Source organism: Heterodontus francisci, chromosome 11, assembly GCF_036365525.1.
Source record: "Heterodontus francisci isolate sHetFra1 chromosome 11, sHetFra1.hap1, whole genome shotgun sequence".
Lineage (NCBI taxonomy): Eukaryota > Metazoa > Chordata > Chondrichthyes > Heterodontiformes > Heterodontidae > Heterodontus > Heterodontus francisci.
In genome coordinates, this window is record NC_090381.1 from 10,298,749 (window position 1) to 10,325,941 (window position 27,193).

At 53.4% G+C, this 27,193-nt stretch overlaps 1 protein-coding gene across 1 annotated transcript in view; it reads right to left on the reverse strand.

Moving 5' to 3' along the window:
* Window positions 1–27,193, reverse strand: part of LOC137374817 (equilibrative nucleobase transporter 1-like) — a 480,520-nt gene that overhangs the window by 72,131 nt on the left and 381,196 nt on the right. Inside the window, exon 4 of the mRNA XM_068041340.1 lies at window positions 11,535–11,611. Within this exon, the coding sequence (XP_067897441.1) occupies window positions 11,535–11,611 (77 nt within the window). The remainder of the gene's footprint in view (window positions 1–11,534; window positions 11,612–27,193) is intronic.

Genomic DNA, 27,193 nt, shown 5'->3' on the forward strand with positions numbered 1-27,193 from the left:
TGACCCTCAGACAGTGCAGCACTCTCTCAGTACCGACCCTCTGACAGTGCTCTGCTCCCTCAGTACTGACCATACGCCAGTGCAGCAGGTCCTCAGTGCTCACCCTCTGACAGTGCACTGCTCCCTCAGTACTGACCCTACGCCAGTGCAGCAGTCCCTCAGTACTGAACCGGCGACAGTGCAGCGCACACTCAGTACTGACCTTCCGACAGTGCAGCACTCCCTCAGTCCTGACCCTCCGACAGTGCAGCACTATCTCAGTACTGACCATACAACAGTTCACTGCTCCCTCACTACTGACCATCCGACAGTGCAGCACTCCCTCAGTACTGACTCCCCCACATTGCAGCACTCCACCTGTACAGACTCTCGGACAGTGCAGAACTCCCTCTCTACTGAACTTCCAGCAGTGCAGCGCTAGCTCAGTACTGACCCTCCGAAAGTGCATCACTCCCTCAGTACTGACCCTGCAACAGTGCAGCGCTTCCTCACTTCTGACCCTCCGACATTGCAGTACTCCCTCAGTTATCACCCTCAGACAGTGCAGCACTCCCTCATTACTGTGCCTCCGACCGCGTAGCACTCCCTCAGTACTGACCCTCTGACAGGGCAGCACTCCCTTTGTATTGACCTTCAGACAGTGCAGCACTCCCTCAGTACTGACCCTCTGACAGTGCAGCACTTCCTCAGTACTGACCGACCAACAGTTCAGCACTCCCTCTGTACTGACCCTCCAACAGTGCAAAACTACCTCAGTTCTGAGCCTCCGACAGAGCTGCACTCCCTCAGTACTAACTCGCCCACAGTGGACTGTTCCTTCAGTGCTGACGTTCCAAAGGTTCAGCACTCCCTCAGTACTGAAACTCCGAAGGTGCAGCACTCCCTCAGTACTGACCCTCCGACCATGCAGTAGTCCCTCAGTACTGACCCCCGAAGGTGCACCACTCCCTCTGTACTGACCCTCTGGCAGTTCAGCCCTCCCTCAGTACTGACCCTCCGACTCTGCAGCAATCCCTCCATACTGACCGTTCCAAGGTGCAGCACTTCCTCCCTCTGGCAGTTCAGCGCTTCCTAAGTACTGCCCTTCTGACAGTGCAGCACTCCCTCACTACTGACCCTCCGACTATTCAGTAATCCCTCCACACTGACCCTTCGACTGTGCAGCACTCCCTCAGTACTGACCCACTGACAGTTCAGCTCTCCGTTTATACTGACCCTTCAAGAGAGCAGAGCACGCTCAGTATTGTCCCTCCGACAGTGCAGCAATCCCTCAGTAGTGACCATCTGGCTTTGCAGCGCTCCCTCAATACTGTCTCTTCGACAGCGCAGCACTCCCTCAGTATTGTCCCTCCAACAGTGCAGCAATCCCTCAGTAGTGACCATCTGGCTTTGCAGCGCTCCCTCAATACTGTCTCTTCGACAGCGCAGCACTCCCTCAGTATTGTCCCTCCGACAGTGCAGCAATCCTTCAGTAGTGACCATCTGGCTTTGCAGCGCTTCTTCAATATTGTCTCTTCGACAGCGCAGCACTCCCTCAGTATTGAACCTCTGACAGTGCAGCATTCTCTCAGTACTGAACCTCTGATAGTGCATCGGTCCTTCAGAACTGACCATAAGCCAGTGCAGCACTCTCTCAGTACTGACCATACGACAGTTCACTGCTCCCTCAGGATAGACCATCCGACAGTGCAGCACGCCCTCAGTACTTACCCTCCGACAGTGCATTGCTCCCTCAGTACTGACCCTACGCCAGTGCAGCACTCCCTCGGAACTGACCCAGTGACAGTGCAGCCGTCCCTCAGTACTGACCCTCCGACAGTGCAGCACTCCCTAAGTACAGACCTTCTGACAGTGCAGCAATCCCACAGCACTGAACTTCTGACACAGCAGCTCTCCCTCGGTACTGACTCTGCGACAGTGCAGCACTCCCTCAGTACTGAATCCCTCACATTGCTGCACTCCCTCAGTACTGACTACCCCACATTGCAGCACTCCCTCAGTACTGACCCTCCGACAGTGCACTTCTCCCTCAGTACTGACTCTGCGACAGTGCAGTGCTCACACAGTACTGACCCACTTCCAGTGCAGCACTCCCTTTGTACTGACCTTCTGACAGTACAGCACTCTCATATTACTGACCCTCGGACAGTGCAGTATTCCCTCAGTACTGATCCTATGACATTGCTGCACTCCCTCAGTACTGAATCCCCCACAATGCAACACTCGCTCAGTGCTGGTCCTCTGGCATTGCTGCCCTCCCTCAGTACTGACTCCCACACAGTGCAGCACTCCCTCAGTGCAGACCCTCCGACACTGCGGCATTCCCTTCGTACTGACCATCTGACAGTGCAGCGCTCCCTCAGTACTGATCCTGCGACAGTGCACTGCTCCCTCAGTACTGACCCTCTGGCAGTGTAACGATCCCTCAGTACTGATCCTGCGACAGTGCACTGCTCCCTCAGTACTGACCCTCTGGCAGTGCAGTACTCCCTCAGTACTGAACTTCTGACAGTGCAGCGCTCCCTCAGTACTGACCCTCTGGCAGTGCACTGCTCCCTCAGTACTGAACCTCTGACAGTGCAACGATCCCTCAGTACTGATCCTGCGACAGTGCACTGCTCCCTCAGTACTGACCCTCTGGCAGTGCAGTACTCCCTCAGTACTGAACTTCTGACAGTGCAGCGCTCCCTCAGTACTGACCCTCTGGCAGTGCAGTACTCCCTCAGTACTGAACTTCTGACAGTGCAGCGCTCCCTCAGTACTGACCCTCTGGCAGTGCACTGCTCCCTCAGTACTGAACTTCTGACAGTGCAATGCTCCCTCAGTACTGATCCTGCGACAGTGCAGTACTCCCTCAGTACTGAACATCTGACAGTGCAGCGCTCCCTCAGTACTGATCCTGCGACAGTGCACTGCTCCCTCAGTACTGACCCTCTGACAGTGCACTGCTCCCTCAGTACTAAACATCCGACAGCGCAGCACTCGCACAGTACTGACCATCCGAATGTGCAAAACTCCCTCAGGATTGACCTCTGACAGTGCAGCACTCCCTCTACAGTGACTCTCTGACTGTGCACAACTCCCTCAGTACTGACCCTCCGAAAGTGTACAACTGCCTCACTTCTGACCATCCGACAGTGCAGCAGTCCCTCAGTTCTGTCCCTCCGACAGTGCAGCGCTCCCTCAGTACTGACCCTCTGACAGTACACTGCTCCCTCAGTACTGACCAACGACAGCTCAGCACTCCCTCAGTACTGATCTCCCGACAGGGCTGCAATCCCTCAGCACTGACCCTCCGACATTGCAGCACACATCAATATTGAGCCTCCGACAGTGAAACACTCCCTCAGTACTGACCCTCTGATAGTGCAGCACTGCCTCAGTACTGACCCTGCGACAGTCCAATATACCCAAAGTCTTTACACTTCGACAATGCAACACTCCCTCAGTACTGAGCCTCCAACAAAGCAGCAGGCTCTGAGTACTGACCCTCCGACAGTCCAACACTCCCACAGTACTTAGACTCTGACATTGCAGCACTCCCTCAGGTCTGACCCTCCAACAATGTAGCACTCCCTCAGGACTCTCCCTCTGACAGTGCAGCGCGCCCTCTGTACTCAGAATCTGAAATTGCAGCACTCCCTCAGTATTGACCTTTCCACAGTGCCAAACCTCCGACAGTGCTGCACTCCTTCAGTACCGACCCGCCGACAGTACAGCACTCCCTCAGTACTGAGCCTCTGACATTGCAGCAAGCCCTCAGTACTGACTCTGCGACAGTGCAGCTCTGCCTCAGTACTGAGCCTCTGACAGTGCAGCACTCCCTTACTACTGACCATCTGACAGCACAGAGCCTCTCAGTACTGATCCTCCGAAAGTGCAGCACTACCTCAGTACTAAGACTATGACATTGCAGCACTGCCTCATTCCTGACCTTCCGAAAGTGCAGCATTCCCTCAGTACCCTCCCTCCAACAGTGCAGTACTCCCTCAGTAGTGATCTCGACAGTGCAAAGTTCAATCACTACTGACCCTCTGACAGTGCAGCACTCCCTCAGTACTGACCAACCGACAGTGCAGTGCTCCCTCAGTACTGAACCTCTGACAGTGTAGCACTGCCTCAATATAAACCTCCGACAGTGCAACAATCCCAGAGTAATTCCCCCCTAAAGTACAGCACTCCCTCAGTAGTGACCCTCTGACACTGTGGTGCCCCCTCAGTAGTGACCCTCCAACAGAGCAGCACACCCTCAGCACTGACCCTTGACACTGCAGCATTCCCTCAGTTAGGACCATCTGACAGTGCAGCATTCCTTCATTACTGACTCTCCGAAAGTGCAGAGCCTGCTCAGTTCTGACCATCCGACAGTGCAGCACTCGTTCACTACTCACCCTTTGACTGTGCCGAGCGCTGTCAGTACTGACCCTCCACGTGAACATTGCTCCCTCGGTTATGACTTTCAGACAGTGCAGCGTTCCCTCAGTACTGACCCTCTGACAGTGTAGCACTCCCTCAGTAGCGACCTCGAAAGTGCAAAGTTCCCTCACTACTGACCCTCCTGACAGAGCACTGCTCTCTCAACACTGATATCCGACACTGCAGCATACCCTCAGTACGGACATCGCAACAGTGCAGCACTCCCTCCGTACTGACCATTCGACATTGAAGCACTGCCTCAGTACTGAAATACCGACCATGCAGCACTCGGTCAGTACTTACCCTGCGACATTACTGGCCTCCCGCAGTACTAAGACACTGACATTGCAGCACTGCCTCAGTCCTGACCCTCCCACAGCCCAGCACTACTTCAGTGCTGACCCTCCGACAGTGCAGAGCGCCCTCAGAACTGAACCTCCAAGAGAGCATTGCGCCCTCGGTTATTACCTTCTGAAAGTGTAGCGTTCCCTCAGTACTGACCCTCTGACAGTGCAACACTCCCTCAGGACGTACACTCCGAAGGCGCAGCACTTTCACTGTACTGACCCTCCGACAGCGCAGCGCTCCCTCAGTACTCAACATCTTACAGTGCAGCACGCCCTCAGCACTGACCATCCGAAAGTGCAGCACTCCTTCATTACTGACTCTCCGAAAGTGCAGAACCCCCTCAGTTCTGACCATCCGACAGTGCAGCACTCCCTCACTACTGACCCTCTGACAGTGCAGAGCGCCCTCAGTACTGACCCTCCAATTAGCATTGCTCCCTCGGTTATGACCTTCCGACAGTGCAGCGTTCCCTCAGTACTGACCCTCTGACAGTATAGCACTCCCTCAGTACTTACCCTCGGAAGGCGCAGCACTCCCCCAGTACTGACCTCCGACTGTGCAGCACTCCCTCAGTAGTGACCTCGAAAGTGCAAAGTTCCCTCACTACTGACCCTCCGACTCTGCAGCAATCCCTCAGAACTGACGCTCCTACAGGACAGTGCTGCCTCAGTACTGACTCTCTGACAGTGCAGCACTCCCTCAGTAGTGACCCTCCGACCTTGTGGCGCTCCCTCAGTACTGACCCTCTAACAGGGCAGCACTCCCTCCATACTGACCATCTGACAGTGCAGCACTCCCTCAGTACTGCCCCTCCGAAAGTGCCATACTTCCTCAGTACTGAAACTCTGACACTGCAGCACTCCCTCAGTACTGACCTTCTGAGAGTGCAGCACTCGCTCAGTACTGACCCAGCAACAGTGCAGCAATCACTCTGTACTGACCCTCTGACAGGGCAGTGCTCTCTCAGTACTGACTCTCCGATATTGCAGCACGCCGTCAGTACTGAGTCTCCGACAGTGCAGCGATCCCTCAGTACTGACACTCCGACAGTGCAGAGCTCCTGCAGTACTACCCGTCCGACAGTGCAGTACTCCCTCAGTAGTGACCCTCCAACAGTGCAGCATGCCCTCAGTACTGACTCTCCGAAATTGCAGCACTCCCTCAGCTCTGACCCTCCGACAGTACAGCATTCCCTCAGTACCTACCCTCCAACAGTGCATCGCTCCCTTAGTACTGACTCTCCGACATTGCAGAGCTCCTGCAGTACGAACAGTCCGACAGTGCAGTACTCCCTCAGTACTGACCCTCTGACAGTGCAGTACTCCCTCAGTACTGAACCTCTTAGAGTCCAGCACTCCGACAGTACTGACCCACCGACAGTGCAGCACTCCCTCATTGCTGAGACTCTGACATTGCAGCACTCCCTGAGATCTGAGGCTCACATAGTGCACCACTCCCTCAGTACTGACCATCTCACTGTGCAGCATCCTTCAGTACCGACCCTCCAACAGTGCTGCACTCCCTCAGTACTGGCCTTCCAACAGTGCAGCACTCCCTCACTACTGCCCCTCCGACAGTGCAACGTTCCCTCTGTACTGACCCTCTGATAGTGCTTCATGCCCTCCGACAGTGCTGTCCCTCTGACAGTGCGACAGTCCCAGAGTGCTTACCTCCGACAGTGCAGCAGTCTCTCCGTAGTGACCCTCTGACCCTGCAGCACTCCCTCAGTACTGACCAGCTGAGAGCGCAGCAATCACTCTGTACTGACCCTCTGACAGGGCAGTGCTCTCTCAGTACTGACTCTCCGATATTGCAGCACGCCGTCAGTACTGACCCTCCGACAGTGCAGAGCTCCTGCAGTACTACCCGTCCGACAGTGCAGTACTCCCTCAGGAGTGACCCTCCAACAGTGCAGCATGCCCTCAGTACTGACTCTCCGAAATTGCAGCACGCCCTCAGCTCTGACCCTCCGACAGTACAGCATTCCCTCAGTACCTACCCTCCGACAGTGCATCGCTCCCTTAGTACTGACCCTCCGATATTGCAGAGCTCCTGCAGTACTAACAGTCCGACAGTGCAGTACTCCCTCAGTACTGACCCTCTTAGAGTCCAGCACTCCATCAGTACTGAGTCTCCGACAGTGCAGCGCTCCCTCAGTACTGACCCTCTGACAGTGCAGTACTCCCTCAGTACTGAACCTCTTAGAGTCCAGCACTCCGACAGTACTGACCCACCGACAGTGCAGCACTCCCTCATTGCTGAGACTCTGACATTGCAGCAATCCATGAGATCTGAGGCTCACACAGTGCACCACTCCCTCAGTACTGACCATCTCACTGTGCAGCATCCTTCAGTACCGACCCTCCAACAGTGCAGCACTCCCTCAGTACTGACCCTCCAACTGTGCAGCATTCCTTCATTACTGACCCTCGACATTGCTGCATTCCCTGAGTTAGAACAAAGAACAAAGAAAATTACAGCACAGGAACAGGCCCTTCGGCCCTCCAAGCCTGCGCCGATCCAGATCCTCTATCTAAACATGTCGCCTATTTTCTAAGGGTCTGTATCTCTTTTCTTACTGCCCAGTCATGTATCTGTCTAGATACATCTTAAAAGACGCCATCGTGCCCGCATGTACCACCTCAGCTGGCAACGCGTTCCAGGCACCCACCACCCTCTGCGTAAAGAACTTTCCACGCATATCCCCCCTAAACCTTTCCCCTTTCACTTTGAACTTGTGTCCTCTAGTAATTGAATCCCCCACTCTGGGAAAAAGCTTCTTGCTATCCACCCTGTCTATACCTCTCATGATTTTGTACACCTCAATCAGGTCCCCCCTCAACCTCCGTCTTTCTAATGAAAATAATCCTAATCTACTCAACCTCTTTTCATAGCTAGCGCCCTCCATACCAGGCAACATCCTGGTGAACCTCCTCTGCACCCTCTCCAAAGCATCCACATCCTTTTGGTAATGTGGCGACCAGAACTGCACGCAGTATTCCAAATGTGGCCGAACCAAAGTCCTATACAACTGTAACATGACCTGACAACTCTTGTACTCAATACCCCGTCCGATGAAGGAAAGCATGCCGTATGCCTTCTTGACCACTCTATTTACCTGCGTTGCCACCTTCAGGGAACAGTGGACCTGAACACCCAAATCTCTCTGGACATCAATTTTCCCCAGGACTTTTCCATTTACTGTATAGTTCACTCTTGAATTGGATCTTCCAAAATGCATCACCTCACATTTTCCCTGATTGAACTCCATCTGCCATTTTTCTGCCCAACTCTCCAATCTATCTATATTCTGCTGTATTCTCTGACAGTCCCCTTCACTATCTGCTACTCCACCAATCTTGGTGTCGTCTGCAAACTTGCTAATCAGTCCACCTATACTTTCCTCCAAATCATTAATGTATATCACAAACAACAGTGGTCCCAGCACGGATCCCTGTGGAACACCACTGGTCACACGTCTCCATTTTGAGAAACTCCCTTCCACTGCTACTCTCTGTCTCCTGTTGCCCAGCCAGTTCTTTATCCATCTAGCTAGTACACCATGGACCCCATGCGCCTTCACTTTCTCCATCAGCCTGCCATGGGGAACCTTATCAAACGCCTTACTAAAGTCCATGTATATGACATCGACAGCCCTTCCCTCATCAATCAACTTTGTCACTTCCTCAAAGAATTCTATTAAGTTGGTAAGACATGACCTTCCCTGCACAAAACCATGTTGCCTATCACTGATAAGCCCATTTTCTTCCAAATGGGAATAGATCCTATCCCTCAGTATCTTCTCCAGCAGCTTCCCTACCACTGACGTCAGGCTCACCGGTCTATAATTACCTGGATTATCCCTGCTACCCTTCTTAAACAAGGGGACAACATTAGCAATTCTCCAGTCCTCCGGGACCTCACCCGTGTTTAAGGATGCTGCAAAGATATCTGTTAAGGCCCCAACTATTTCCTCTCTCGCTTCCCTCAGTAACCTGGGATAGATCCCATCCGGACCTGGGGACTTGTCCATCTTAATGCCCTTTAGAATACCCAACACTTCCTCCCTCCTTATGCCGACTTGACCTAGAGTAATCAAACATCTGTTCCTAACCTCAACATCCGTCATGTCCCTCTTCTCGGTGAATACCGATGCAAAGTACTCGTTTAGAATCTCACCCATTTTCTCTGACTCCAAGCATAACATTCCTCCTTTGTCCTTTAGTGGGCCAATCCTTTCTCTAGTTACCCTCTTTCTCCTTATATATGAATAAAAGGCTTTGGGATTTTCTTTAACCCTGTTTGCTAAAGATATTTCATGACCCCTTTTAGCCCTCTTAATTCCTCGTTTCAGATTGGTCCTACATTCCCGATATTCTTTCAAAGCTTCGTCTTTCATCAGCCGCCTAGACCTTATGTATGCTTCCTTTTTCCTCTTAGCTCGTCTCACAATTTCACCTGTCATCCATGGTTCCCTAATCTTGCCATTTCTATCCCTCATTTTCACAGGAACATGTCTCTCCTGCACGCTAATCAACCTCTCTTTAAAAGCCTCCCACATATCACATGTGGATTTACCTTCAAACAGCTGCTCCCAATCTACATTCCCCAGCTCCTGCCGAATTTTGGTATAGTTGGCCTTCCCCCAATTTAGCACTCTTCCTTTAGGACCACTCTCGTCTTTGTCCATGAGTATTTTAAAGCTTACGGAATTGTGATCACTATTCCCAAAGTAGTCCCCTACTGAAACTTCAAACACCTGGCCGGGCTCATTCCCCAACACCAGGTCCAGTATGGCCCCTTCCCGAGTTGGACTATTTACATACTGCTCTAGAAAATCCTCCTGGATGCTCCTTACAAATTCTGCTCCATCTAGACCTCTAACACTAAGTGAATCCCAGTCAATGTTGTGAAAATTAAAATCTCCTATCACCACCACCCTGTTGCTCCTACATCTTTCCATAATCTGTTTACATATTTGTACCTCTATCTCACGCTCGCTGTTGGGAGGCCTGTAGTACAGCCCCAACATTGTTACCGCACCCTTCCTATTTCTGAGTTCTGTCCATATTGCCTCACTGCTCGAGTCCTCCATAGTGCCCTCCTTCAGCACAGCTGTGATATCCTCTTTGACCAGTAATGCAACTCCTCCACCCCTTTTACCTCCCTCTCTATCCCGCCTGAAGCATCGATATCCTGGGATATTTAGTTGCCAATCATGCCCTTCCCTCAACCAAGTCTCAGTAATAGCAATAACATCATACTCCCAGGTACTAATCCAAGCCCTAAGTTCATCTGCCTTATCTACTACACTTCTTGCATTAAAACAAATGCACCTCAGACCACCAGTCCCTTTACATTCATCATCTGCTCCCTGCCTGCTCTTCCCCTTAGTCACACTGATTTCATTATCTAGTTCCTTACAGGCTTTTGTTACTACCTCCTTACTGTCAACTGACCTCCTCAATTGGTTCCCATCCCCCTGCCACATTAGTTTAAACCCTCCCCAACAGCGTTAGCTCCCACAGTGCAGCACTCCCTCAGTACTGGCCTTCCGACAGTGCAGCACTCCCTCAGTACTGACGCTCCAACAGTGCATCACCCCTCCTTCCAGACCATCCAACAGTGCAGCAGTCCCTCAGTACTACCCCTCCGACAGTGCAACGTTCCCTCTGTACTGACCCTCTGACAGTGCTTCATGCCCTCCAACAGTGCTGTCCCTCTGACAGTGCGACACTCGCAGAGTGCTTACCTCCGACAGTGCAGCAGTCTCTCCGTAATGACCCTCTGACACTGCAGCACTCCCTCAGTACTGACCCTCCCACAGTGCAGCACTCCCTCAGTACTGACCATCCCACAGTGCAGCACTCCTTCCGTACTGACCCTCCCACAGTGCAGCACTCCCTCAGTACTGACCATCCCACAGTGCAGCACTCCTTCCGTACTGACCCTCCCACAGTGCAGCACTCCCTCAGTACTGACCATCCCACAGTGCAGCACTCCTTCCGTACTGACCCTCCCACAGTGCAGCAGTCCCTCAGTACTGACCCTCCGACAGTGCAGCACTCCTTCCGTACTGACCCTCCCACAGTGCAGCAGTCCCTCAGTACTGACCCTCCGACAGTGCAGCACTCCTTCCGTACTGACCCTCCCACAGTGCAGCACTCCCTCAGTACTGACCCTCCCACAGTGCAGCACTCCCTCAGTACTGACCATCCCACAGTGCAGCACTCCTTCCGTACTGACCCTCCCACAGTGCAGCAGTCCCTCAGTACTGACCCTCCGACAGTGCAGCACTCCCTCAGTACTGACCCTCCCACAGTGCAGGTCTCTTCAGTACTGACCATCCCACAGTGCAGCACTCCTTCCGTACTGACCCTCCCACAGTGCAGCAGTCCCTCAGTACTGACCCTCCCACAGTGCAGCAGTCCCTCAGTACTGACCCTCCCACAGTGCAGCACTCCCTCAGTACTGACCCTCCCACAGTGCAGCACTCCCTCAGTACTGACCCTCCCACAGTGCAGCAGTCCCTCAGTACTGACCCTCCCACAGTGCAGCAGTCCCTCAGTACTGACCCTCCCACAGTGCAGCACTCCTTCCGTACTGACCCTCCCACAGTGCAGCACTCCCTCAGTACTGACCCTCCCACAGTGCAGCAGTCCCTCAGTACTGACCCTCCCACAGTGCAGCAGTCCCTCAGTACTGACCCTCCCACAGTGCAGTGCTGACTGATTATACTGCATGCTTTATCGGATATTATGTTATCTTACCTGCATGTTAGTTATGAATAAGGTAAATCCGCCCACTGCAGTCAGTGACAGTGCAAGGAACAATAATGCTGCAGATGCTGAAACAAATTGAGAGGGTGAGTGTGAGAATTAATGGAACTGCATTTGTCATGTGACTTTCACCACCTCACATCAGCTGGAACATTTCACAGCAAATGAAATACCTTCGCTGAAGATTTCTCAGTATTGCAAATTTCTGTACAGAACGATCCCACAAACAGGCACTGTCGTAAATTCCAGATAATTCATTTCTAGGTATCCAGGGACAACTCTTCACTTCTGTTTGTGTAATTGTGAACATGGATCTGCTGCAGCAACTGAGACTGCAGACCAGGCCTCGATTTGAGCCTCATCTCCAAAGATGGTAACACTGAAAGTGCGGCACTCTCTCAGTACTGACCCACCAACAGTGCCGTCCCTTAATACTGACACTCCGACATTGCAGCACTCCCCCCTGCAATAATGCCCCTCCAATAGTGCGGCTCTCACTCAGTACTGACCCTCCGAGAGTGCAACACTGCCTCAGTACTGAAACTTCGACAGTGCAGCACTCCCTCAGTGCTGACCCTCCAACAGTGCAGCGCTGCCTTAGTACTGACATTCCGACAGTGCAGCACGCCCTCACCATTGCTATTTCAGCAGTGCAGCACTTTCTCGGTACTGACGCTCCGACAGTGCAACATTCCCGCAGTACTGACCTACCGACAGTACAGCTCTCCCTGAGTACTGACCGTCCGACAGTGCAGCACACCCTCAGCATTGACACTTCAGCAGTGCAGCACTTCCTCAGTCCTCATCATCCGTCAGTCCATCACTCCCACAGTACTGACACTCCGACTGTGCAGCACTCCTTCAGTGCTGATCCTCCTACATTGCAACACTCCCTCAGTTCTTACACTCCTACAGCGGAGCTCTCCCTCAGTGCTGACCCTCCGACAGTGCAGCACTCCCTCAGTACTGACCCTGCGAAAGTGCAGTGCACACTCAGTACAGACCCTCCCACAGTGCAGAGCTCCCTCAGTATGGACCCTCCGATAGTGCAGCCCTCTATCAGAACTGATCCTCCGACAGTGCAGCCCTCCCTCAGTACCTGCAACCCGAAATTGCAACCCTCCCTCAGTACAGACCTTCCAAATGTGCAACACTCCCTCAGTACAGACCCTCCGACAGTGCGGTACTCCTTCAGTACTAACCCTCTGAAAGTGCAGCAATTCCTCAGTACTGACTCTCCGACATTGCAGCACTCCCTACAGTAATGACCCTCCAACAGTTCAGCATCCCCTCAGTACTGACCGTCCAAACGTTCAGCACTCCCTCAGTTCTGACCCAGCGACAGTGTGGCACTCCCTTAATACTGACCCTCCGACAGTGCGCGATACGCTTTGTACTGACCATCCGACAGTGCTGCACTCCCTCAGTACGGAGCCTGCAGCAGTGCAGAACACCCTCAGTACTGACCCTCCGAAAGTACAGCAATTCCTAGGGACTGGCCCTCCGAGAGTCCAGCACACCCTCAGTCTTGACACTCTGACTTTGCAGTACTCCCTGCGGTACTGAACCTCAAAATGTGCAGCATTCCCTCAGTACTGACCCACCGAAAGTGCAACAGTCCCTCAGTACTAACACTCCGACAGTGCAACAGTCCCTCAGTACTGACACTCCGAAAGTGCAACAGTCACTCAGTACTGACCCACCGAAAGTGCAACAGACCCTCAGTACTGACCCTCTGAAAGTGCAACAGTCCCTCAGCAGTGACCCTCCGAAAGTGCAACAGTCCCTCAGTACTGACACTCCGAAAGTGCAACAGTCCCTCAGTACTGACACTCCGAAAGTGCAACAGTCCCTCAGTACTGACCCACCGAAAGTGCAACAGTCCCTCAGTACTGACACTCCGAAAGTGCAACAGTCCCTCAGTACTGACCCACCGAAAGTGCAACAGTCCCTCAGTACTGACACTCCAAAAGTGCAACAGTCCCTCAGTACTGACCCACCGAAAGTGCAACAGTCCCTCAGTACTGACCCACCGAACGTGCAACAGTCCCTCAGTACTGACACTCCAAAAGTGCAACAGTCCCTCAGTACTGACCCACCGAAAGTGCAACAGTCCCTCAGTACTGACCCACCGAAAGTGCAACAGTCCCTCAGTACTGACCCACCGAAAGTACAACAGTCCCTCAATACCGACACTCCGAAAGTGCAACAGTCCCTCAGTACTGACCCACCGAAAGTGCAACAGTCCCTCAGTACTGACCCACCGAAAGTGCAACAGTCCCTCAGTACTGACACTCCGAAAGTGCAACAGTCCCTCAGTACTGACCCACCGAAAGTGCAACAGTCCCTCAGTACTGACCCACCGAAAGTGCAACAGTCCCTCAGTACTGACTCAACGAAAGTGCAGCATTCCCTCAGTACTGACCCACCGAAAGTGCAACAGTCCCTCAGTACTGACCCACCGAAAGTGCAACAGTCCCTTAGCAGTGACCCTCCGAAAGTGCAACAGTCCCTCAGTACTGACCCACCGAAAGTGCAACAGTCCCTTAGCATTCACCCTCCGAAAGTGCAACAGTCCCTCAGTACTGACACTCCGAAAGTGCAACAGTCCCTCAGTACTGACCCACCGAAAGTGCAGCATTCCCTCAGTACTGACCCACCGAAGGTGCAACAGTCCCTCAGTACTGACCCACCGAAAGTACACCAGTCCCTCAGTACTGACACTCCGAAAGAGCAACAGTCCCTCAGAACTGACCCACCGAAAGTGCAACAGTCCCTCAGTACTGACCCACCGAAAGTGCAACAGTCCCTTAGCAGTGACCCTCCGAAAGTGCAACAGTCCCTCAGTACTGACCCTCCGAAAGTGCAACAGTCCCTCAGTACTGACCCACCGAAGGTGCAACAGTCCCTCAGTACTGACCCACCGAAAGTGCAACAGTCCCTCAGTACTGACACTCCGAACGTGCAACAGTCCCTCAGTACTGACCCACCGAAAGTGCAACAGTCCCTCAGTACTGACCCACCAAAAGTGCAACAGTCCCTCAGTACTGACCCACCGAAAGTGCAACAGTCCCTTAGCAGTGACCCTCCGAAAGTGCAACAGTCCCTCAGTACTGAACCTCCGAAAGTGCAACAGTCCCTCAGTACTGACCCACCGAAGGTGCAACAGTCCCTCAGTACTGACACTCCAAAAGTGCAACAGTCCCTCAGTACTGACCCACCGAAAGTGCAACAGTCCCTCAGTACTGACTCACTGAAAGTGCAACAGTCCCTCAGTACTAACACTCCGAACGTGCAACAGTCCCTCAGCAGTGACCCTCCGAAAGTGCAACAGTCCCTCAGTACTGACCCTCCGAAAGTGCAACAGTCCCTCAGTACTGACCCACCGAAAGTGCAACAGTCCCTCAGTACTGACCCACCGAAGGTGCAACAGTCCCTCAGTACTGACCCACCGAAAGTGCAACAGTCCCTCAGTACTGACCCACCGAAAATGCAGCATTCCCTCAGTACTGACCCACCGAATGTGCAACAGTCCCTCAGTACTGACACTCCGAAAGTGCAACAGTCCCTCAGAACTGACCCACCGAAAGTGCAACAGTCCCTCAGTACTGACCCACCGAAAGTGCAACAGTCCCTCAGTACTGACCCACCGAAAGTGCAGCATTCCCTCAGTACTGACCCACCGAAAGTGCAACAGTCCCTCAGTACTGACCCACCGAAAGTGCAACAGTCCCTCAGTACTGACCCACCGAATGTGCATCAGTCCCTCAGTACTGACCCACCGAAAGTGCAACAGTCCCTCAGTACTGACCCTCCGAAAGTGCAACAGTCCCTCAGTACTGACCCACCGAACGTGCAACAGTCCCTCAGTACTGACCCTCCGAAAGTGCAACAGTCCCTCAGTACTGACCCAGCGAAGGTGCAACAGTCCCTCAGTACTGACCCACCGAAAGTGCAACAGTCCCTCAGTACTGACACTCCGAACGTGCAACAGTCCCTCAGTACAGACCCTCCGAAAGTGCAACAGTCCCTCATTACTGACCCACCGAAGGTGCAACAGTCCCTCAGTACTGACACTCCGAAAGTGCAACAGTCCCTCAGTACTGACCCACCGAAAGTGCAACAGTCCCTCAGTACTGACCCAGCGAAAGTGCAACAGTCCCTTAGCAGTGACCCTCCGAAAGTGTAACAGTCCCTCAGTACTGACCCACCGAAAGTGCAACAGTCCCTCAGTACTGACCCACCGAAAGTGCAATAGTCCCTCAGTACTGACCCACCGAAGGTGCAACAGTCCCTCAGTACTGACACTCCGAAAGTGCAACAGTCCCTCAGTACTGACCCACCGAAAGTGCAACAGTCCCTCAGTACTGACCCACCGAAAGTGCAACAGTCCCTTAGCAGTGACCCTCCGAAAGTGTAACAGTCCCTTAGTACTGACCCACCGAAAGTGCAACAGTCCCTCAGTACTGACCCACCGAAAGTGCAACAGTCCCTTAGCTGTGACCCTCCGAAAGTGCAACAGTCCCTCAGTACTGACCCACCGAAAGTGCAACAGTCCCTCAGTACTGACACTCCGAAAGTGCAACAGTCCCTCAGTACTGACCCACCGAAAGTGCAACAGTCCCTTAGCAGTGACCCTCCGAAAGTGCAACAGTCCCTCAGTACTGACCCACCGAAAGTGCAACAGTCCCTCAGTACTGACCCTCCAAAAGTGCTACAGTCCCTCAGTACTGACCCACCGAAAGTGCAACAGTCCCTCAGTACTGACCCACCGAAAGTGCAGCATTCCCTCAGTACTGACCCACCGAAAGTGCAACAGTCCCTCAGTACTGACACTCCGAAAGTGCAACAGTCCCTCAGTACTGACACTCCGAAAGTGCAACAGTCCCTCAGTGCTGACACTCCGAAAGTGCAACAGTCCCTCAGTGATGACACTCCGAAAGTGCAACAGTCCCTCAGTACTGACCCACCGAAAGTGCAGCATTCCCTCAGTACTGACCCACCGAAAGTGCAACAGTCCCTCAGTACTGACACTCCGAAAGTGCAACAGTCCCTCAGTACTGACCCACCGAAAGTGCAACAGTCCCTCAGTACTGACCCACCGAAAGTGCAACAGTCCCTCAGTACTGACACTCCGAAAGTGCAACAGTCCCTCAGTACTGACCCACCGAAAGTGCAGCATTCCCTCAGTACTGACCCACCGAAAGTGCAACAGTCCCTCAGTACTGACCCACCGAAAGTGCACCAGTCCCTCAGTACTGACACTCCGAAAGAGCAACAGTCCCTCAGAACTTACCCACCGAAAGTGCAACAGCCCCTCAGTACTGACCCACCGAAAGTGCAACAGTCCCTTAGCAGTGACCCTCCGAAAGTGCAACAGTCCCTCAGTACTGACCCTCCGAAAGTGCAACAGTCCCTCAGTACTGACCCACCGAAGGTGCAACAGTCCCTCAGTACTGACCCACCGAAAGTGCAACAGTCCCTCAGTACTGACACTCCGAACGTGCAACAGTCCCTCAGTACTGACCCACCGAAAGTGCAACAGTCCCTCAGTACTGACCCACCGAAAGTGCAACAGTCCCTCAGTACTGACCCACCGAAAGTGCAGCATTCCCTCAGTACTGACCCACCGAAAGTGCAACAGTCACTCAGTAATGACACTCCGAAAGTGCAACAGTCCCTCAGAACTGACCCACCGAAAGTGCAACAGTCCCTCAGTACTGACCCACCGAAAGTGCAACAGTCCCTCAGTACTGACCCACCGAAAGTGCAGCATTCCCTCAGTACTGACCCACCGAAAGTGCAACAGTCCCTCAGTACTGACCCACCGAAAGTGCAACAGTCCCTCAGTACTGACCCACCGAATGTGCAACCATCCCTCAGTACTGACCCACCGAAAGTGCAACAGTCCCTCAGTACTGACCCTCCGAAAGTGCAACAGTCCCTCAGTACTGACCCACCGAAAGTGCAACAGTCCCTCAGTACTGACCCTCCGAAAGTGCAACAGTCCCTCAGTACTGATCCACCGAAGGTGCAACAGTCCCTCAGTACTGACCCACCGAAAGTGCAACAGTCCCTCAGTACTGACACTCCGAACGTGCAACAGTCCCTCAGTAGAGACCCTCCGAAAGTGCAACAGTCCCTCAGTACTGACCCACCGAAGGTGCAACAGTCCCTCAGTACTGACACTCCGAAAGTGCAACAGTCCCTCAGTACTGACCCACCGAAAGTGCAACAGTCCCTCAGTACTGACCCACCGAAAGTGCAACAGTCCCTTAGCAGTGACCCTCCGAAAGTGTAACAGTCCCTCAGTACTGACCCACCGAAAGTGCAACAGTCCCTCAGTACTGACCCACCGAAAGTGCAACAGTCCCTTAGCAGTGACCCTCCGAAAGTGCAACAGTCCCTCAGTACTGACCCACCGAAAGTGCAACAGTCCCTCAGTACTGACACTCCGAAAGTGCAACAGTCCCTCAGTACTGACCCACCGAAAGTGCAACAGTCCCTCAGCAGTGACCCTCCGAAAGTGCAGCAGTCCCTCAGTACTGACCCACCGAAAGTGCAACAGTCCCTCAGTACTGACCCTCCGAAAGTGCAACAGTCCCTGAGTACTGTCCCACAGAAAGTGCAACAGTCCCTCAGTACTGACCCACCGAAAGTGCAGCATTCCCTCAGTACTGACCCACCGAAAGTGCAACAGTCCCTCAGTACTGACACTCCGAAAGTGCAACAGTCCCTCAGTACTGACACTCCGAAAGTGCAACAGTCCCTCAGTGCTGACACTCCGAACGTGCAGCATTCCCTCAGTACTGACCCACCGAAAGTGCAACAGTCCCTCAGTACTGACACTTCGAAAGTGCAACAGTCCCTCAGTACTGACACTCCGAAAGTGCAACAGTCGCTCAGTACTGACCCACCGAAAGTGCAACAATCCCTCAGTACTGACCCACCGAAAGTGCAACAGTCCCTCAGTACTGACACTCCGAAAGTGCAACAGTCCCTCAGTACTGACCCACCGAAAGTGCAGCATTCCCTCAGTACTGACCCACCGAAAGTGCAACAGTCCCTCAGTACTGACCCACCGAAAGTGCACCAGTCCCTCAGTACTGACACTCCGAAAGAGCAACAGTCCCTCAGAACTGACCCACCGAAAGTGCAACAGTCCCTCAGTACTGACCCACCGAAGGTGCAACAGTCCCTTAGCAGTGACCCTCCGAAAGTGCAACAGTCCCTCAGTACTGACCCTCCGAAAGTGCAACAGTCCCTCAGTACTGACCCACCGAAGGTGCAACAGTCCCTCAGTACTGACCCACCGAAAGTGCAACAGTCCCTCAGTACTGACACTCCGAACGTGCAACAGTCCCTCAGTACTGACCCACCGAAAGTGCAACAGTCCCTCAGTACTGACCCACCGAAAGTGCAACAGTCCCTCAGTACTGACCCACCGAAAGTGCAACAGTCCCTTAGCAGTGACCCTCCGAAAGTGCAACAGTCCCTCAGGACTGACCCTCCGAAAGTGCAACAGTCCCTCAGTACTGACCCACCGAAGGTGCAACAGTCCCTCAGTACTGACACTCCGAAAGTGCAATAGTCCCTCAGTACTGACCCACCGAAAGTGCAACAGTCCGTCAGTACTGACCCACCGAAAGTGCAACAGTCCCTCAGTACTAACACTCCGAACGTGCAACAGTCCCTCAGCAGTGACCCTCCGAAAGTGCAACAGTCCCTCAGTACTGACCCTCCGAAAGAGCAACAGTCCCTCAGAACTGACCCACCGAAAGTGCAACAGTCCCTCAGTACTGACCCACCGAAAGTGCAACAGTCCCTTAGCAGTGACCCTCCTAAAGAGCAACAGTCCCTCAGTACTGACCCTCCGAAAGTGCAACAGTCCCTCAGTACTGACCCACCGAAGGTGCAACAGTCCCTCAGTACTGACCCACCGAAAGTGCAACAGTCCCTCAGTACTGACACTCCGAACGTGCAACAGTCCCTCAGTACTGACCCACCGAAAGTGCAACAGTCCCTCAGTACTGACCCACCGAAAGTGCAACAGTCCCTCAGTACTGACCCACCGAAAGTGCAACAGTCCCTCAGTACTGACCCACCGAAAGTGCAGCATTCCCTCAGTACTGACCCACCGAAAGTGCAACAGTCCCTCAGTACTAACACTCCAAACGTGCAACAGTCCCTCAGCAGTGACCCTCCGAAAGTGCAACAGTCCCTCAGTACTGACACTCCGAAAGAGCAACAGTCCCTCAGAACTGACCCACCGAAAGTGCAACAGACCCTCAGTACTGACCCACCGAAAGTGCAACAGTCCCTTAGCAGTGACCCTCCGAAAGTGCAACAGTCCCTCAGTACTGACCCTCCGAAAGTGCAACAGTCCCTCAGTACTGACCCACCGAAGGTGCAACATTCCCTCAGTACTGACCCACCGAAGGTGCAACAGTCCCTCAGTACTGACACTCCAAACATGCAACAGTCCCTCAGTACTGACCCACCGAAAGTGCAACAGTCCCTCAGTACTGACCCACCGAAAGTGCAACAGTCCCTCAGTACTGACCCACCGAAAGTGCAACAATCCCTTAGCAGTGACCCTCCGAAAGTGCAACAGTCCCTCAGTACTGACCCTCCGAAAGTGCAACAGTCCCTCAGTACTGACCCACCGAAGGTGCAACAGTCCCTCAGTACTGACACTCCGAAAGTGCAACAGTCCCTCAGTACTGACCCACCGAAAGTGCAACAGTCCCTCAGTACTGACCCACCGAAAGTGCAACAGTCCCTTAGCAGTGACCCTCCGAAAGTGCAACAGTCCCTCAGTACTGACCCTCCGAAAGTGCAACAGTCCCTCAGTATTGACCCACCGAAGGTGCAACAGTCCCTCAGTACTGACACTCCGAAAGTGCAACAGTCCCTCAGTACTGACCCACCGAAAGTGCAGCATTCCCTCAGTACTGACCCACCGAAAGTGCAACAGTCCCTCAGTACTGACCCACCGTAAGTGCAACAGTCCCTCAGTACTGACCCACCGAATGTGCAACAGTCCCTCAGTACTGACCCACCGAAAGTGCAACAGTCCCTCAGTACTGACCCTCCGAAAGTGCAACAGTCCCTCAGTACTGACCCACTGAAAGTGCAACAGTCCCTCAGTACTGACCCACCGAAAGTGCAACAGTCCCTCAGTACTGACCCACCGAAAGTGCAACAGTCCCTCAGTACTGACACTCCGAACGTGCAACAGACCCTCAGTACAGACCCTCCGAAAGTGCAACAGTCCCTCAGTACTGACCCACCGAAGGTGCAACAGTCCCTCAGTACTGACCCTCCGAAAGTGCAACAGTCCCTCAGTACTGACCCACCGAAAGTGCAGCATTCCCTCAGTACTGACCCACCGAAAGTGCAACAGTCCCTCAGTACTGACACTCCGAAAGTGCAACAGTCCCTCAGTACTGACACTCCGAAAGTGCAACAGTCCCTCAGTGCTGACACTCCGAAAGTGCAACAGTCCCTCAGTGCTGACACTCCGAAAGTGCAACAGTCCCTCAGTACTGACCCACCGAAAGTGCAGCATTCCCTCAGTACTGACCTACCGAAAGTGCAACAGTCCCTCAGTACTGACACTTCGAAAGTGCAACAGTCCCTCAGTACTGACACTCCGAAAGTGCAACAGTCCCTCAGTACTGACCCACCGAAAGTGCAACAGTCCCTCAGTACTGACCCACCGAAAGTGCAACAGTCCCTCAGTACTGACACTCGGAAAGTGCAACAGTCCCTCAGTACTGACCCACCGAAAGTGCAGCATTCCCTCAGTAATGACCCACCGAAAGTGCAACAGACCCTCAGTACTGACCCACCGAAAGTGCACCAGTCCCTCAGTACTGACACTCCGAAAGAGCAACAGTCCCTCAGAACTGACCCACCGAAAGTGCAACAGTCCCTCAGTACTGACCCACCGAAAGTGCAACAGTCCCTTAGCAGTGACCCTCCGAAAGTGCAACAGTCCCTCAGTACTGACCCTCCGAAAGTGCAACAGTCCCTCAGTACTGACCCACCGAAGGTGCAACAGTCCCTCAGTACTGACCCACCGAAAGTGCAACAGTTCCGCAGTACTGACACTCCGAACGTGCAACAGTCCCTCAGTACTGACCCACCGAAAGTGCAACAGTCCCTCAGTACTGACCCACCGAAAGTGCAACAGTCCCTCAGTACTGACCCACCGAAAGTGCAACAGTCCCTTAGCAGTGACCCTCCGAAAGTGTAACAGTCCCTCAGTACTGACCCACCGAAAGTGCAACAGTCCCTCAGTACTGACCCACCGAAAGTGCAACAGTCCCTTAGCAGTGACCCTCCGAAAGTGCAACAGTCCCTCAGTACTGACCCACCGAAAGTGCAACAGTCCCTCAGTACTGACACTCCGAAAGTGCAACATCCCTCAGTACTGACCCACCGAAAGTGCAACAGTCCCTTAGCAGTGACCCTCCGAAAGTGCAACAGTCCCTCAGTACTGACCCACCGAAAGTGCAACAGTCCCTCAGTACTGACCCTCCCAAAGTGCAACAGTCCCTCAGTACTGACACTCCGAAAGTGCAACAGTCCCTCAGTACTGACACTCCGAAAGTGCAACAGTCCCTCAGTGCTGACACTCCGAAAGTGCAACAGTCCCACAGTGCTGACACTCCGAAAGTGCAACAGTCCCTCAGTACTGACCCACCGAAAGTGCAGCATTCCCTCAGTACTGACCTACCGAAAGTGCAACAGTCCCTCAGTACTGACACTTCGAAAGTGCAACAGTCCCTCAGTACTGACACTCCGAAAGTGCAACAGTCCCTCAGTACTGACCCACCGAAAGTGCAACAGTCCCTCAGTACTGACCCACCGAAAGTGCAACAGTCCCTCAGTACTGACACTCCGAAAGTGCAACAGTCCCTCAGTACTGACCCACCGAAAGTGCAGCATTCCCTCAGTACTGACCCACCGAAAGTGCAACAGTCCCTCATTACTGACCCACCGAAAGTGCACCAGTCCCTCAGTACTGACACTCCGAAAGAGCAACAGTCCCTCAGAACTGACCCACCGAAAGTGCAACAGTCCCTCAGTACTGACCCACCGAAAGTGCAACAGTCCCTTAGCAGTGACCCTCCGAAAGTGCAACAGTCCCTCAGTACTGACCCTCCGAAAGTGCAACAGTCCCTCAGTACTGACCCACCGAAGGTGCAACAGTCCCTCAGAACTGACCCACCGAAAGTGTAACAGTCCCTCAGTACTGACACACCGAACGTGCAACAGTCCCTCAGTACTGACCCACCGAAAGTGCAACAGTCCCTCAGTACTGACCCACCGAAAGTGCAACAGTCCCTCAATACTGACCCACCGAATGTGCAACAGTCCCTTAGCAGTGACCCTCCGAAAGTGCAACAGTCCCTCAGTACTGACCCTCCGAAAGTGCAACAGTCCCTCAGTACTGACCCACCGAAGGTGCAACAGTCCCTCAGTACTGACACTCCGAAAGTGCAACAGTCCCTCAGTACTGACCCACCGAAAGTGCAACAGTCCCTCAGTACTGACCCACCGAAAGTGCAACAGTCCCTCAGTACTAACACTCCGAACGTGCAACAGTCCCTCAGTACTGACCCTCCGAAAGTGCAACAGTCCCTCAGTACTGACCCTCCGAAAGTGCAACAGTCCCTCAGTACTGACCCACCGAAAGTGCAACAGTCCCTCAGTACTGACCCACCGAAAGTGCAACAGTCCTTCAGTACTGACCCGCCGAAAGTGCAACAGTCCCTCAGTACTGACCCACCGAAAGTGCAGCATTCCCTCAGTACTGACCCACCGAAAGTGCAACAGTCCCTCAGTACTGACACACCGAAAGTGCAACAGTCCCTCAGAACTGACCCACCGAAAGTGCAACAGTCCCTCAGTACTGACCCACCGAAAGTGCAACAGTCCCTCAGTACTGACCCACCGAAAGTGCAGCATTCCCTCAGTACTGACCCACCGAAAGTGCAACAGTCCCTCAGTACAGACCCACCGAAAGTGCAACAGTCCCTCAGTACTGACCCACCGAATGTGCAACAGTCCGTCAGTACTGACCCACCGAAAGTGCAACAGTCACTCAGTACTGACCCTCCGAAAGTGCAACAGTCCCTCAGTACTGACCCACCGAAAGTGCAACAGTCCCTCAGTACTGACCCTCCGAAAGTGCAACAGTCCCTCAGTACTGACCCACCGAAAGTGCAACAGTCCCTCAGTACTGACCCACCGAAAGTGCAACAGTCCCTCAGTAATGACACTCCGAACGTGCAACAGTCCCTCAGTACAGACCCTCCGAAAGAGCAACAGTCCCTCAGTACTGACCCACCGAAGGTGCAACAGTCCCTCAGTACTGACACTCCGAAAGTGCAACAGTCCCTCAGTACTGACCCACCGAAAGTGCAACAGTCCCTCAGTACTTACCCACCGAAAGTGCAACAGTCCCTTAGCAGTGACCCTCCGAAAGTGTAACAGTCCCTCAGTACTGACCCACCGAAAGTGCAACAGTCCCTCAGTACTGACCCACCGAAAGTGCAACAGTCCCTTAGCAGTGACCCTCCGAAAGTGCAACAGTCCCTCAGTAAAGACCCACCGAAAGTGCAACAGTCCCTCAGTACTGACCCTCCGAAAGTGCAACAGTCCCTCAGTACTAAAACTCCGAACGTGCAACAGTCCCTCAGCAGTGACCCTCAGAAAGTGCAACAGTCCCTCAGTACTGACCCTCCGAAAGTGCAACAGTCCCTCAGTACTGACCCACCGAAAGTGCAACAGTCCCTCAGTACTGACCCACCGAAAGTGCAACAGTCCCTCAGTACTGACCCGCCGAAAGTGCAACAGTCCCTCAGTACTGACCCACCGAAAGTGCAGCATTCCCTCAGTACTGACCCACCGAAAGTGCAACAGTCCCTCAGTACTGACACTCCGAAAGTGCAACAGTCCCTCAGAACTGACCCACTGAAAGTGCAACAGACCCTCAGTACTGACCCACCGAAAGTGCAACAGTCCCTCAGTACTGACCCACCGAAAGTGCAGCATTCCCTCAGTACTGACCCACCGAAAGTGCAACAGTCCCTCAGTACAGACCCACCGAAAGTGCAACAGTCCCTCAGTACTGACCCACCGAATGTGCAACAGTCCCTCAGTACTGACCCACCGAAAGTGCAACAGTCCCTCTGTACTGACCCTCCGAAAGTGCAACAGTCCCTCAGTACTGTCCCACCGAAAGTGCAACAGTCCCTCAGTACTGACCCTCCGAAAGTGCAACAGTCCCTAAGTACTGACCCACCGAAAGTGCAACAGTCCCTCAGTACTGACCCACCGAAAGTGCAACAGTCCCTCAGTACTGACACTCCGAACGTGCAACAGTCCCTCAGTACAGACCCTCCGAAAGTGCAACAGTCCCTCAGTACTGACCCACCGAAGGTGCAACAGTCCCTCAGTACTGACACTCCGAAAGTGCAACAGTCCTTCAGTACTGACCCACCGAAAGTGCAACAGTCCCTCAGTATTGACCCACCGAAAGTGCAACAGTCCCTTAGCAGTGACCCACCGAAAGTGTAACAGTCCTTCAGTACTGACCCACCGAAAGTGCAACAGTCCCTCAGTAATGACCCACCGAAAGTGCAACAGACCCTTAGCAGTGACCCTCCGAAAGTGCAACAGTCCCTCAGTACTGACCCACCGAAAGTGCAACAGTCCCTCAGTACTGACACTCTGAAAGTGCAACAGTCCCTCAGTACTGACCCACCGAAAGTGCAACAGTCCCTTAGCAGTGACCCTCCGAACGTGCAACAGTCCCTCAGTACTGACCCACCGAATGTGCAACAGTCCCTCAGTACTGACCCTCCGAAAGTGCAACAGTCCCTCAGTACTGACCCACCGAAAGTGCAACAGTCCCTCAGCATTGACCCTCCGAAAGTGCTGCATTCCCTCAGTACTGACCCACCGAAAGTGCAACAGTCCCTCAGTACTGACCAACCGAAAGTGCATGATTCCCTCAGTACTGTTCCACCGAAAGTGCAACAGTCCCTCAGTACTGACCCACCGAAAGTGCGACAGTCCCTCAGTACTGACACTCTGAAAGTGCAACAGTCCCTCAGTACTGACCCTCCGAAAGTGCAACAGTCCCTCAGTACTGACCCACCGAAAGTGCAACAGTCCCTCAGTACTGACCCACCGAAAGTGCAACAGTCCCTCAGGACTGACCCGCCGAAAGTGCAACAGTCCCTCAGTACTGACCCACCGAAAGTGCAGCATTCCCTCAGTACTGACCCACCGAAAGTGCAACAGTCCCTCAGTACTGACACTCCGAAAGTGCAACAGTCCCTCAGAACTGACCCACCGAAAGTGCAACAGTCCCTCAGTACTGACCCACCGAAAGTGCAACAGTCCCTCAGTACAGACCCACGGAAAGTGCAGCATTCCCTCAGTACTGACCCACCGAAAGTGCAACAGTCCCTCAGTACAGACCCACCGAAAGTGCAACAGTCCCTCAGTACTGACCCACCGAATGTGCAACAGTCCCTCAGTACTGACCCACCGAAAGTGCAACAGTCCCTCAGTACTGACCCTCCGAAAGTGCAACAGTCCCTCAGTACTGACCCACCGAAAGTGCAACAGTCCCTCAGTACTGACCCTCCGAAAGTGCAACAGTCCCTAAGTACTGACCCACCGAAAGTGCAACAGTCCCTCAGTACTGACCCACCGAAAGTGCAACAGTCCCTCAGTACTGACACTCCGAACGTGCAACAGTCCCTCAGTGCAGACCATCCGAAAGTGCAACAGTCCCTCAGTACTGACCCACCGAAGGTGCAACAGTCCCTCAGTACTGACACTCCGAAAGTGCAACAGTCCCTCAGTACTGACCCACCGAAAGTGCAACAGTCCCTCAGTACTGACCCACCGAAAGTGCAATAGTCCCTTAGCAGTGACCCTCCGAAAGTGTAACAGTCCCTCAGTACTGACCCACCGAAAGTGCAACAGTCCCTCAGTACTGACCCACCGAAAGTGCAACTGTCCCTTAGCAGTGACCCTCCGAAAGTGCAACAGTCCCTCAGTACTGACCCACCGAAAGTGCAACAGTCCCTCAGTACTGACACTCCGAAAGTGCAACAGTCCCTCAGGACTGACCCACCGAAAGTGCAACAGTCCCTTAGCAGTGACCCTCCGAAAGTGCAACAGTCCCTCAGTACTGACCCACCGAAAGTGCAACAGTCCCTCAGTACTGACCCTCCGAAAGTGCAACAGTCCCTCAGTAGTGACCCACCGAAAGTGCAACTGTCCCTCAGTACTGACCCACCGAAAGTGCAGCATTCCCTCAGTACTGACCCACCGAAAGTGCAACAGTCCCTCAGTACTGACATTCCGAAAGTGCAACAGTCCCTCAGTACTGACACTCCGAAAGTGCAACAGTCCCTCAGTGCTGACACTCCGAAAGTGCAACAGTCCCTCAGTGCTGACACTCCGAAAGTGCAACAGTCCCTCAGTACTGACCCACCGAAAGTGCAGCATTCCCTCAGTACTGACCCACCGAAAGTGCAACAGTCCCTCAGTACTGACACTTCGAAAGTGCAACAGTCCCTCAGTACTGACACTCCGAAAGTGCAACAGTCCCTCAG